Source organism: Hyperolius riggenbachi, chromosome 1 (genome assembly GCF_040937935.1).
Source record: "Hyperolius riggenbachi isolate aHypRig1 chromosome 1, aHypRig1.pri, whole genome shotgun sequence".
In the NCBI taxonomy this organism is placed as follows: Eukaryota; Metazoa; Chordata; class Amphibia; order Anura; family Hyperoliidae; genus Hyperolius; species Hyperolius riggenbachi.
Genome location: NC_090646.1, coordinates 520,203,478 through 520,217,860, shown reverse-complemented (window position 1 = coordinate 520,217,860; position 14,383 = coordinate 520,203,478). Strand labels below are relative to the sequence as shown.

Below are 14,383 nucleotides of genomic sequence, written 5' to 3'. Positions count from 1 at the left end.
ACCTGGGTCTTCTTCCAGCCCCTAGTAGTCTATTGGGTCCCTCGCTGCAGTACCGCAGCTCTCCAGGGTGTCGCTGTCCCCTCCAACAGATTCTAGACCACAGCTGTGGTGGCGGGCTACTGCACATGCGGCCTCTCTGGATCATGCTCCTGTGGCGAGGAGCATTCTGTGCTTGCACGGTTCACACAGACTTAAACTGCTCAAGCGCAGAACTCTCCCGGCCATGGTAGCGCGATTAAAGGAGATGCATATGCTGTGCCCTGCTTTCAGAAGGGACAGCAGAACTACAGCGAAGGACCTGATAGACTGCAAGGGGCTGAAAAAAGCCCAAGGTAAGTAAATCTAATCTTTCCCTGCCAACTCAGATATCCTTTAGGGCCCATTCACACTAGGGCAATTCCCGCTAATCGCCAAAGCGTAGCGCTTTTCATTGCGCTAGCACTATAGTAAGTATATGTCAGTGATCTCATTGCCGCCAATTGCTGGTGCTTGGCTGGAATTGCCAAATGCCACCTGCGGCATTTTTTTGTCGATTCCGGAGCGATTGTGGTTAGCATATATTGAAACGCTAATCGTGATTCAATGCGTATTTGTCCAGTGATTTTTCTGAATTAAATCGCAGAAAAATCACCAGCGCAAAACCGTTTTGCACCTTTAAGCGTGACTGGGCCCTTATGGGACAGCCAAGTCAATTGTTTCCTATCCTTTTCTCTGGACGCAGAAGTGACTCCATTGTCTTGCAGATGAAGTGTTTTTTTTTTTTCTCGTTTATTTCAGATTTAGTTTCATTTTTACACTTCTTATACCTATTATACATTTTTAATTATCCTGTTGGATTCATATTAAATTTAAAACTATCTGAACTGGGACTTTAAATCACTTAAAAAAATCCCCCCGCTCCATTACTAGACTATCAGCATTAATGAAGCATTGTATTCCTAAGAGAAATGCACAATACTTGTATCTGATTTCTCATTTCCTCAGCACAGAGTAGTGGGCATGTGATCAAAGCTGTCTCAGGTTGCTTCACATCAGCGTGAAATCCCAGCAGCACACTGTGTCCTTGCAGAGAAAAGCAGCTCCACACTTGGCAGCGAGCTATCTGCTACAAGGGAGTGTCCGTAAAGCAGGCTGTTCATAGGATGTGTGGAAAGGGTTTCTCAGTCATAAGCAGACAGCACTGGCACACAGCATGCGCTCTCTGCCATGACCATTGTACTGAACCTTGATGGCTCAATGAAAATATTTGAATATTCAATTGTACAAATAAAGCAAATCACAGTGCAACCTTTTATGGAGGGCAGAAATTGTGTATACTTTTATATTATAGGTCCCTGTGCTGCACAGACATCCATAGCCAGTGAGGCCCAAAAGCTTGTTTGGTACCCTTGATGTATATTTTCAAAGACTATCTGCACAGTTGTTTGAACTTCCATTCCTATAATTTTTTCAATTCATTTGAACACCCCCCCCCCCTCCCTCCATCCCTTTCCCTTGCTTATAATCCTGAAATATCACATAACTGCACCTTCTGCCCCTGTTCTGCCCCTGGCATGGCCTGAGTTACATGCACTTCTACAAGATTCCCTCAGTGCCAGCAATGATAAACTTTGTTCTACCAGACAAAGCCCAGACAGCCTGTTGTTCCTCAGTGATTCTTCTTTGGATATAAAGGGCCCATAGATCAGACGATGTATGGGCAGATTGACAATGAATCAGGTCTCTCTCTAATCGAATCTGATCAGGGAGTGATCTGTGCGTACGTTAAAAAGGAGCGCTGGGAAAAAAGGGCGCCGGGTTTTAAACGATAAACATGGATAACGTTTAAAAAATATAATGTACTATATTTCGTTTAAAAATAATGTTTTATAAAGTTATAAATCATTAAATAATGTGCATGAAATTGGCAATTGTGAAAACGTTAATCTTCCGTTTAAAAAGTGAAACGTATAATAACGTTTAAAAAAAAATAGTAAGTAACCCTCCCTGTACCTACCCCTAACCCCTAGACCCCCGTGTTGGTGCCTAAACCTAAGACCCCCCTGGTGGTGCCTAAACCTAAGACCCCCCTGGTGGTGCCTAAACCTAAGACCCCCCTGGTGGTGCCTAAACCTAAGACCCCCCCTGGTGGTGCCTAAACCTAAGACCCCCCCTGGTGGTGCCTAAACCTAAGACCCCCCCTGGTGGTGCCTAAACCTAAGACCCCCCCTGGTGGTGCCTAAACCTAAGACCCCCCTGGTGGTGCCTAAACCTAAGACCCCCCTGTGATAAGCATTAATAACGTGAAAAAAATATTGTGCTGTTTTTCGTTTAAAAATAATGTTTTAAAAAAGATTGTACTGTTTTTCGTTTAAAAATGTTTAAAAAATTATAAATCATAAAATAATGTGTAATCATGAGAAGCAGTTATAAAACAGTAAAAGTCTCCGGGCGCCGCTTATAAAACGTTATTTTTCTCCGGCGCCCTTTTTTCCTGTCGGGCGCCCATTAAACGATATTTATTATGGGAGTGAATGGCGGCGCCCGATTTGTCCACTTGCCTCAGGCGCCCGAATTTACTGTTCCCGTGATCTGTTGCCTGCTCAAACACCACAGCACAATTCCTGATCGATTTCAGCATGAAATCTTTCAGGAATTGGTCTTGACTCCGACTCAACACAGCCGCCCTGTCCCCCAATTTAAAATGCCTCCATAACCCAGAGTGCAGTATACTTTACCTGTCCATGTCTGGTGCTGGCCTCCATCCGCATACACGCGCCCCACGTGGTTGTCGGTGTAAACGTGGGTGCATGTGGCATTATTGAAGGTTGGTCATTTGGTTGGTGCATGAAAAAAATAAGTAGGGAAAATGGTTTGTTGTGGTGTTGGTCATTTACTTTGTTGAATGTGTGTACATCCCTTTTTAATTCCCAGACATTAAAACGGCGACTATAGACCTTGTCTGGCGAGTTGTTGCTGATAAGTCTTGAATGCCAGCACCAATTTAATATGTGTGAATAGCAAATGCTGTTCCTATTTAACACCCAATACATGACCTCCTCATACCACAAAGCATAGGAACAAACATCAGATATGTGTCTACATAGTACTGCACCCCCACTGCTTTGTAATGGAGTAATGTTATCTTTGTGCGCAGATAAAGCATTTCCTAGGCCCCCTAATGGCAGATTATGATGTCTGTTTTCTCTTGATTGCTTTTATAGCCCTGATGCTGCAGACAGTAGTTCATTTGATGTCCAGCTGGGTGACATTATTCTTACCGCCACTGATGGACTTTTTGACAACATGCCTGACTATATGATTCTTCAGGAATTAAAAAAGTTAAAGGTAAGGTGAACCAACAACACTGTAAACCAGCCCGGCCTTGTGATATCTCCCCACCTCCTGTCCCAAACAGAATAGTCAGATATTCATGAAGGAGATTTGTTTATTCTACAAATTATAAGTGACCCTGCACAGGGGTGTCAAATTCCATCACCTAAGGGGTCTAAAACGGTCTCAAGTCGCAGGCCAAATTGTTGAAGATTTAACATTGAACAGTCTTAACCTGATCACGTTTGAACTAGAAGCACTGTCACTGGAGTCCTCCTCTGAAAGGAAAGACAGTGTGCTGTCATCTGCAGTAAAAGAGAGGAGGAAATGGAGAGCATCAGCCTATGATGTACACTTTATTCCATGAACTTGCTGACAGGAAACTGAAATATCAGTATTGTAAGATGCCAAGGCATGTGGGTGGTTGGAGTGCTAGCTCCAAACAGTTTCATGTAAAAAAATGAATGCTTACCTGCAGCAGGTATGGACAGGAAGGGCAAATATGTTTTGCTTTTAAGCAAGTCAAGTTTGTGTGCCAACTGTAGACCCATCCCCTACCTGTATACAATAATCACAGCGGGAGATGGGTGAGTGTGTACGCGTTTATGTGCACAAGGCAAGAAAATTACATACGTTTACATATGTTGGCTTAGAGCCGACATCTCTACGGAAACTCCAGCTGCCGCAGGTAGACGTGCCAGGGCATCTTATTATGATGTAACTTCTGCTTGAACACAGGTTGATTCTCTCCACTTCCTCCTTTTTTTTTTTTTTTTTTTTTTTTTTTTTATTCCTTACAATCCTGCACATTTGAAAATGTGGCAGGCCACATAAAATGTGAATGTTAATGTAATTTTTTTCAGTTTCCTTGGATGGTACTGTACTTGGGCAGCATGTGGCCCTTCTGAGGTACATAATGCAATAAAAATTAGCACTGGTAGTCGGAAACAGATTATTATTATTATTATTATTATTGATTTATAAAGCGCCAACATATTCCGTGGTGCTGTTGCAGTACAGAACTAGCATCAGATTTGCCCTCTTTATTGCTTTTCAGTTGTGGAAAAGTCTAAATTGTTCTGTTTTCAATGTTAGATTTTTGTTGATCTACTAATTGAAATCTCCACACCTCCCAATTGAAAGGCCTTTACCTGCTTACAGTAGAGCAACTTCACTTGTAGCTCTGTTATCCCTTTAATGCCCATGTGACTGAGTAGTGAACATAGTACCCCCGTGAGATATCCATTGACATCCTTTTTTTTTATTTTATTTTTTTTCTTCTTTCTTACTATGGCAATCTGTCTATTCTATGTCCTGAAATGTTCCTTGGTTCGCTTTAGTATTGTGTTATTTCCAGTATCCTATAGAATCTGATTTCTGTTTATATCTTTCCAGAATGCAAACTATGAAAGTATACAGCAGACAGCCCGCAGCATTGCAGAGCAAGCACATGATTTAGCCTATGATCCTAATTACATGTCACCATTTGCACAGTTTGCGTGTGACTATGGACTGAATGTCAGAGGTAAGGCCACAGTTTAACATGGAAAGTTTTTTCTTATACTTGTGTGAGGGAGGATTTGTTAAAAGCAAAACATTTTCCACTCCTATCAAATATTAGTCATGAATTGTGGCCACACTATGTGGGGAAATGTTATGCTGGCCTTTCTTGTTTTTGAGGAAAAGAGGTGGCGGATGTGTTCATACTGGCCACACTTGCTACATGGGTGGAAGGGAGGTTACATTAGCCACAGTTGTTGGGATGTTGGGGGGGTTGCTATACAGTCTACGCTTGTTGTGGGGGGGGGGGGGGGGGGCAGCTACAGTTGTGTTGGGTGTATATGTAGAAGAGGGGGCTGTTGGTCCCCTTGGGGAGGGGGAGAGAGTTCTGCTGATTTTATGGGGGCGATTCTAGAAAGGGGCACCGCATGGCTTGTATTCACGCCCCTGATTGCAGATACACATCACTATTCTGTTCATATCAGTCCCCTCTAAAGGCCCATACACACGTCGGATTTTTCCGAACGACGGGTCGTTTGAACGTCCCGTCGTTCAGTCGTCCGCACGCCAAATCAAAAAACTCCGAAAAATCAAATCCGAAAACTCCGACCTGTGTATGGGCCTTTAAACACATTCATAAATGCTGTAAAACTGAGCTTCTCGTGATGCAGCTTTGACTATACATACTCAAATGTAAATCAATTTTCATGCAACATCCTCTTATCCTCACCAGTTCTGCAGCCTAAAGGCTCATACACACATCAGACCATAGTCTTTGGAAAATGAAAGATCACAGACCAATTTTACCCCCTTCCATGTAGTATGAGAGCCATACCTTCACAGTCTTTTCTATGGAGCTGAACTCCACATCAGAAAAAACTCTTTGCAAGATGCTGCACACACAGATGCTGTACAGACACAAAAGATCAGTATCTGCAAAAGATCTGTTCCTGCCAAAAATCCATTCCTGCAAATTGCAATGATAGTCTATGAGATCTGCAGATCATCATACACACATGATTTAACTGACATTCATCTGCAGATCAGATCCACCAGGATGGATATTCAGATCTGCAGATGATTGCTTCATCTGCAGATGAATGTCAGTTAAATCATGTGTGTATGATGATCTGCAGATCTCATAGACTATCATTGCAATTTGCAGGAATGGATTTTTGGCAGGAACAGATCTTTTGCAGATACTGATCTTTTGTGTCTGTACAGCATCTGTGTGTGCAGCATCTTGCAAAGATTTTTTTCTGATGTGGAGTTCAGCTCCATAGAAAAGACTGTGTAGGTATGGCTCTCATACTACATGGAAGGGGGTAAAATTGGTCTGTGATCTTTCATTTTCCAAAGACTATAGTCTGATGTGTGTATGCACCTTTAGGCTTCCCTCTAGTTATATACTAAGGTGTTCCCCTGGCTACCTAAAGCTGTTTCTCTCACAATCCCTTTGACAGTGCTCACCAAGTACTCCCTTGTGTGCAATGTCTTATCACATTTATGTATGTATGAATATTTCCCAAACACTTACATTTTATTCAGGTTTGTTCGTATGTAATTTTTTTCTCAAAACCTATTAAAATGAATCAAGTACCCCCTGAACCAAGCATAAGTACCCCTGAAGTACATATACTGGACCTATTGTGTGCAGAGTGCTTCTCCCAACTAACACCTTCCACCCCCAAAGATTCCTAGGCTGTTCACATCTAAAGTAGCCATCGCTGAGGCCCTTGCCTGCGCGCTGTGATTTTTTTTTTTTTCTAAAGTGCTTTTCTAAGCGCTTTTGCAGAGCGATATGTTTGTTCACTTCCTGACACAAGTCAGGAAGTGAGCTCTTTGACCCGGAAAATAATACAATGTATTTATTCTTAAAAGTGCTCGGAAATCGCTATACAAAGCGCTTTTTCAATTGCTTTGCGATTACCCTATACCTTCCATTGAGGCAAATCGCTCCAAAAATGTTACAGGCAGCACTTTGGTGAGTGGATCAGAATTGAACCGCTCAGTTGTGAACACTCTAATAAGGAATCCTTGCACAAGCACTTTTAGGATGATTTTGAAAATCGCTGACACTTAAAAAAAAAAAAAAAAAAAAAAAGGCGAAAACTCCCCAGGTGTTACCAAGCCCTAAGAAAAGATCAAATTTATTACTCGATTCATCATGTATTACTAGATTCACCAGTGAGTGTTCTCTAGGTTATGTCGCTCAACAGTTATAGGGACTTGCATTCCTTGGGTGACTAGCCTCTATGATAGTGACATGTTGCTATGGGGAAGTTGGGGGGGGGATGGGGGCGGTTGCCAATAGATCTTCCCGGAGTGAGCGGGGCGAGTGAGGAGAACCATACTCTTGGCAAGAGCTTGACCGAGGCTATCCACCAGACTGCTTGCTGGCTGAAGCATCGAGGGACTGCTGTACAGTTGCTAGATAGAGGCAGTCATTATCGGCCGGGCTTGTGGCTTTCTAGCATGTGAATGTGGCTCAAGCAGCCCTCTTACTCTTATCTGCTATGGAGTAAGGTAAAGAAATCAGCCCTACACAGCAATTTTCTTAACTCTTTAGAGACCATGCACTAAAATAGTTTGGATCCATATTTAAATACATACTTTTTTCCTTTTGCTCTGGGGCAGAGAAATGGGTGTAAAAATCGAGGAAACGATTCATTCACTTTATGGCATTGTGATCCAGTAATTCACATACAAATCCCATCCCGGGTGCTGTTCTATCTGAATGGCCGCTAAATCAACAGTGCTAACCTGTACAAATACATAAGGCCTAAGCTACATAGGGGATGTCTCTGAAGACCTGTGCTTGGTGAGCATTTACCTGAGCAGCAAGGCAACATGTTAGCATAAAACAGCCTTACCAAATAAAATGAACTTTCACACACTGCAAGAATTATCCCACTGGTCTTTTGTTTTGTCAGTTTTGGTTTACTTGTACCTTCAGCCACCAAAAATGTTCATTAAGTTTGTTTTTGTAGGATGCTTTATGATCAGCTATGCTGATTAGGTTACTGAAGTGCTATGACTGACCATTGTATAATTATTTCTACTTGCATTCCTTGGGTTGGTAAAGTTTGATTTCTCATTTACTTTTTGTTTTCTGTAGGAGGAAAGCCGGATGACATCACTGTTCTTCTTTCAATTGTAGCTGAATACACAGACTGAAACACTTGCTACAATTTTTTTTTTAATTCCTGTACAATCCCAAGACTTTCTAACAATGTATTGCACTGTATCCTGCTGGCAGGACTGCAATTTACCTCCAACCTATTTAATTGGCCAGTTTTGAAAGAAGTGAAATGCTGTCCACATGAAAACTGGGGTCTTTGTAGGAACCACTACTGTCTAATGGTTTAGGTATGCATACAGAAGGAACTTGCCTCAAATGCTATCAGTTTAGTCACATGCACATTTTAGGAGCAGGACACAGCAGGTTACTGTTGTACAGAGATTGCACTGCGCTTTACTTTGGCATCAGTTGTCCCTTTGCCTCAGTTTTTGTTGCCTCACTGCGGGTGTCTTACCAAACACACAATTGGAGAAACTCACTCCCAAACAGTTCTCTGCTGCTTTATAAAGCCTGCAGGCTGCTTATAAGCCAATGAGAAGTGCACACATAATACACCTAGCTTGCAGTGATAATCAAGCAGAAGCTGAGCAAGTCAGCCAATTAGTTGGAGAGGGCTTCAGTTGCATATAGGTCTATATGCAACTGAAGCCCTCTCCAACTAATTGGCTGACTTGCTCAGCTTCTACTTGATTATCACTGCAAGCTAGGTGTATTATGTGTGCACTTCTCATTGGCTTATAAGCAGCCTGCAGGCTTTATAAAGCAGCAGAGAACTGTTTGGGAGTGAGTTTCTCCAATTGTGTGTTTGGTAAGTTTTAGAGCAGTAGGAGACAGGCCTTGGAGGTGGCAGCTCCAAGGTTTTGGCTGCGCTCACATATGGTGTTAGATGCTGGTTCTGGGGCCCCGGGCAGTGAGCATTCCCGGGGCCCCAGGCTGGCTCATGCACCATTGTTTTTAATCACTGCGGGTGTCTGACTGCTTTTTAAATCGGAACAATCTCTGCTGCCTCACTTGTAGCAGTTTTATTTGCTCTGCAGTTTCCCTTTGCATGAAGTCCAGGTCAGTTTTTTGTTTGTTCTAAGAATGAGGTATGTATGGCCTGTTGCTTCTGCAAGAAAGACCTTTCATTCACAACTTTCAGGAGTAGTTATGGCCCATTTACGAGCTCTTCTAACCATTCATGTGTTTCTGAGAGCCCACCTTTACTGTACCAGACAGGGTCTGCCATAGTGAAGGTGTGTACAGTGCTTGGGACATCCATGAAATGTTGTAATGTACTACATGCATGTCTGTCTCTGTAGCAGCTCATCACTGAATGTCTGACTTAGAGAAATCACTACCTACATACATGAGGCGTGTAGCTACTTTGGACCTGATTTACCAAAGTTCTCCAGGGCTGTAGAACAGCGCAAAATCTGCATGAAAAAGGCAGCTGAACTTGAAGATTTCACCCTACTGTTGTTGTTCTGACATGGGGCAATCAACAAGAATGGCAGGGGTCAGTGATTGCTGGTTAGTTGACATCTGTGCAGTTATGACATGAAAACCCACTGGTGGGCAGTTAAAGCTTGCTCAGTCAGCAATGTGGTACACCACCACCACCCGCAGATGCCTCCAGCAATCTACACATGCTAGCCTGTCACACTACAGCAGCTGACCAGCAGTGATCCAACCTCTGTGGTCTGTCACTGTGAGTTTGTCTATTAGTCTTATGCTGGATACACACGATGCATTCCCGCACTCGATGCGCCTGTCTATTTGCATCCACTTGATGATTTCCAACATGTCCGATTCGCGTTTAGATGGATCGTTAGGTCGATTTGGCATACTTTACATGTAAATTGACCTAACAATCATCGAAATGCGCTCGGAAATGCTCGGAAATCGAATCGACGGGCGCATCGAGCGCAGAAAGGCACCGTGTGTATCCAGCATTAGTCTGATGCCTTCATCTATATCATGTTAGAGCATAGCCAGTATCCTTACTGTGTTTTTATTATGACCCAAGTGAGCCCCTAAGAACAGACTATGTGCAATAAATCCAGGCCCAGGTTGCTGCATTACTTACGTTCTCCATTGTTCACCGACCTTGTAGAATCTTCGTAAACCAGGCAATATGTTATAAAAACTGGGGTATAGAGAACTGAAATGGAAGTGAAGTTGTTGCTCAAAACAACCAGTCGTTTCATATTTTGCTTGAGAGTGGGCAGGTTGCTGTGGACAACACCACTACTTTATTTTTTTATACTAGTTTTCATAAATAGTAATCAAATATCTGTACCACGGCTAATTAGTTTTAACTGGGACCACAGTATGGAAAGCGGAGGTGTTCAGAGTGAAGTTTTGTGCTTTCCATGCACCTGTTACACCCGCGGTTCCCATTAAACGTGATTACACATGAACATTGTGTAACTGACGCACAACTATGCCTGTCCTGCCATGTATAAATTTAACGTCTTCATTTTGAATTTTGTTGAAGGCATTGTTTGTAGTTAGCATAATTTTATGTGCGTTACTTTCAGTGCTTTTTACAGAATGCAGTAAGCCATTTTGGCTTTTGTATATTGCCAAAAAAGCACACTTTGAAACCTCAAAAAGTTGTCATTAGGAAATCGCTTCTTTTGCTTTGTATTCTGACCGTCCCATGTTTCTGATGTGTGACAACCATACTAAATCACACGACCTTAGCTCTAGAAGCCTTTATATATACTCAATAGCTGTACAAATACAGAGTTCCTTTCAGTGTTTATTATGTGATCTCAAAATAAAAGCCATGTTTCTATATGTTATATACAGATTTTTGTATATAATATATATTTTGGGTAACATTTAGTGACTGTGCAGTGAAGTTAAATCCGTCACTTATATTTTTGGAAGTTGGCTTTCATTTAATGATTCTGTCAATTAATTATTTGATTGCTGCTCAAAAACTATTGGGACTATAACTTCATTGTATTTTATGTGTGGTGTGGGCGTGTGTATATAATGTTACCTCATACTGTACTTTTTTTTATGTTTGTGGAATTGTACTGTATATTTGCATACCCACGTTGAGTTCTTATTTAAATGTGTAGGTATCTTTTACATGTACCATGTACATGTTATAACATTAGCACATCATGCTTGTAACAGGCATTTAATTCACAATGGTAATGAGTTGTTCGTTGTGTAAGCGGTCAAACAAATTTAACCTTGCTAATGTGGGGCGTTGTCTGTTTGAGGTCACTTTGAATGAGTTCTGATATTGCCTTAACTGCCCAAAACTTGACAAAGCCGCAAAACCAGCATATGAAATCACAAAAATAAATAGCATGACAATTTCTTACATTTTTTCTTTGTATGTTAAATGAGCCCTATAATACTCATTTGGATTAATACTTTCACAAAACAGTGCTCCCTTGTTTGTATTCGTAGAAGTATGTCTCTGAGTAGAATTCTCAGAATGATTTGCATTGATTTAGAAATCAGTTTTCCTGTCAAGTAAGTGAATAATGTAAATGTGAGAAGAAATGATTAATAGAGGTTTGTGTGTGTGTAATTACTAGCCAATGGGGTCATGAGGTTTTTATACACCTGGCAACCCATCCCAGTTCAGTGTTACACTGCTTTACTGCAGAATGTGGCGGAGTGTGTTTTTAAAGAGAACCCGGGGTGTTGTTTTTTTTTGTTTTTTTTTTTGTAGGGGGCAGATGGAACCCAGAGGCATGTTCTTTGCCTCCTGACATGCATCTGTGTCCTCACACCACCGCACTATAGCCCCCTGAGATTAGCGACAATATTTGTCACTATCTCGGAGGTAAACATGTGGGAGAGGGATTCCCTGCTCAAAACCACCACCAGGGGCGTTCCTGCAGGGTTTCGCTCCCTGGCTGCGCCCCCCTGCCGCTCCCCGCACACTGTGAATGAGAGAATGAATCTCTCATTCCAGCGTCATGACCTGGTGGTCACAAAAGTGAAAGTGGGCCATTGCGGCCCATCGCTAAGCCCCCTGGATCAGGTAGCCTAATTTTTGTTAGTTTTTTTTTTATTTCATGAGCCCACCTTGACACATCTTAAAGAACAAGCGACACCCATGCTAACCTAGAAATAAAAAACACATATATAAGTAGATAAATACTACTTCTACTTACATAACAGATGTATTGTGCTATCCACGTAATGATTCCTGTGAATTTTACAAAGGAAAAGCAGAAATTCCTATTCTAGGCAGTGGCCATCTTGCCAAGCTAATGCTGACATCATATCCTCCCTGACTCTTGCTCATTGTGTATTCATTAGCTGTTCTCCTCCCAGAGTCTTTTTTATTTATTTACACATCCAATCACTAAGTCACCTCAGCCTTGCTTGTAAACACAAGTGATCAGCTAGGCAGGGAAATAAATGGAAGAGGAGGAATATATTATAGATAAAAAGAACTCCCAGCATTCAAAAGAACTCCCAGCATTCAGCTTTTTGGCACTGTTTGGCACTAGGGCCAGTGCTCCTAAAGCATGTGATAACTACAAACCATAACATCAGAAAAAGTTTTGAATGCAGGATTAGCATCTTTATCACTTAATACACTCAGACCAGTTGCTGTTGAAATTTGATTTCTATGGTGACAATACCGCTTTAACACAAAGCTGCAAGCAAATGCACAAAAACAACCCTTTTTTTACCCCAAAAATTGTAATATATTTTCTAGAAATACTAGAGTATAATTTACCAAAACCTCTTTTTTATTAAGTCGTCTTAATCTGCAGTATACCTGAAATGCAGCACATCCATAAGGAGCCGTCACAAAAGCGAATACTCTTGCAGTGAGGGGTGAGCCCAGCACCCCTTCCTATATGGCGCCTGCAGTCTCTCTAGTTTCAGGTTGGTAAATGTGCACTTTGTAACACACCAAAGACAGAATTCATCAGATACTAAAGGGATTTGGCTCAGGTTTTACTGATTGGGCTGCAATGGATGTCTCATTCAGAAATTGTAGATCTATGATCATTTTCTCCTTCAAAGTGCTGATAGATAATGATCAATATCCTCCATGTTGCACCATGTACATAGGCATCTGACATCCATGTATACAGCAATCAGCAGGAACTTGCATGAAACAAAGGATCAGATGAAAAAGCCATTACATGTGTGTAATTTGTTGGAGTGGTCGTCTAATAGATTGGCAGCAGATCCTTTCAAGTATACTGTGCCTTACTGGTATTTAATGCAGGGGTAGACAAGTCTAGCTACTGGCAGCAATTCTGTTGTAACCTATTTTCAAGGAGTTGGGTAGGTTAGCTATGCTTTGCAAGGTCTCAGAGAAGCAGGTTTGAGGGAGACACAGTAAAAATAACCCACAGGGATTTCCTGTTATTATCCTATAGATCAAGCCAATGCTGGCTGCTCAAAACGTTTTTAGGTACACCTTTTACTTTTCAGATCTAGCTGGCACTGTTTAATTCCCATGAGAACAAAGATTACGCAAATAAGGTTGCAGTTTTACATGACTAAGTCCATAGTGTTTGGTTTGAACCACTTAACTGTAGTATAGCCATTCGGGGCCATTTCTACTGACAATTTAGCATATGTAAGGCCAAGTCCATTGCTCTCCCCCCTTAATGGGACCCTGAGTCCCCTGAAAAATCGCAATATGGACATACCTGAGGCTTCCTCCAGCCCACTGTAGCCTGCAAGGTCCTGCTAGCAGCTGTTAATCATCGACTTTGGCCTGAAGCCGCCTTTGTGCGTCCTCATCATGCACGATGCATGTCATCATGCTGTCCGGCATGAGGCGCTGCATGGAAGCACACGGACGACTTCAGGCTTCAGTTGCCAAATAACGGAGCTGCTAGCAGGACCTCGCAGGCTACTGTGGCCTTATTGCAATTTTACGGAGAGCTACGTGTCCCTGAGTGTACCTCCAGAATAGAGAATATCTGCTATAAACACATTCTCTGCTGGTGGCTAGACATACTGTAAATTGGTCCTTCCTGTGCAGCTTGAAATTGGGAAAAGTGGTTCTCAGGGCTGACCAATGTACAAATAACTAGAACTTTATGCCAGCTTTTGAAGGTCAACTGTAGCGCAGGTGTTTTTATTGGTTATAAATATCAGGACTCTGTACCACTTGTAGATGACTGGTAAAGCAAAAACACGTTAAAGTTATTTGGCTGCAAGCTGCCACAAGTTCTCCTCATTTTTACAACCCGCAGTGGATGCTAGCTCCACTTAAAGGACACCTGAAGCACGAGGTACGTGGAGGATGCCGTATTTATTTCCTAATTTATATAAATTTATTTCATAATTTATATTGTTAAAAAATACCAGTTGCCTGGCAGTCCTGATCTATTTGGCTGCAGAAGTGTTCGAATAACACCAGAAACAAGCATGCATTTAATCTTGCCAGATTTGACAATGTCAGAAACACCTGATCTGCTGCATGCTTGTTCAGGGTCTATGGCTAAAATTATTAGTCAGAGGCTAGCCAGGCAACTGGTATTGCTTAAAAGGAAA

The 14,383-nt window shown here is 42.0% G+C and overlaps 1 protein-coding gene across 1 annotated transcript in view; it reads left to right on the top strand.

Moving 5' to 3' along the window:
- The window catches only part of PPTC7 (protein phosphatase targeting COQ7), a 45,166-nt gene extending 36,775 nt beyond the window's left edge, over positions 1-8,391 (top strand). The window contains exons 4-6 of the mRNA XM_068271623.1: positions 3,204-3,327; positions 4,708-4,837; positions 7,931-8,391. Of these exons, the coding sequence (XP_068127724.1) occupies positions 3,204-3,327; positions 4,708-4,837; positions 7,931-7,989 (313 nt within the window). The 3' untranslated portion in view covers positions 7,990-8,391. The remainder of the gene's footprint in view (positions 1-3,203; positions 3,328-4,707; positions 4,838-7,930) is intronic.
- The last annotated feature ends 5,992 nt before the right edge of the window (positions 8,392-14,383 follow it).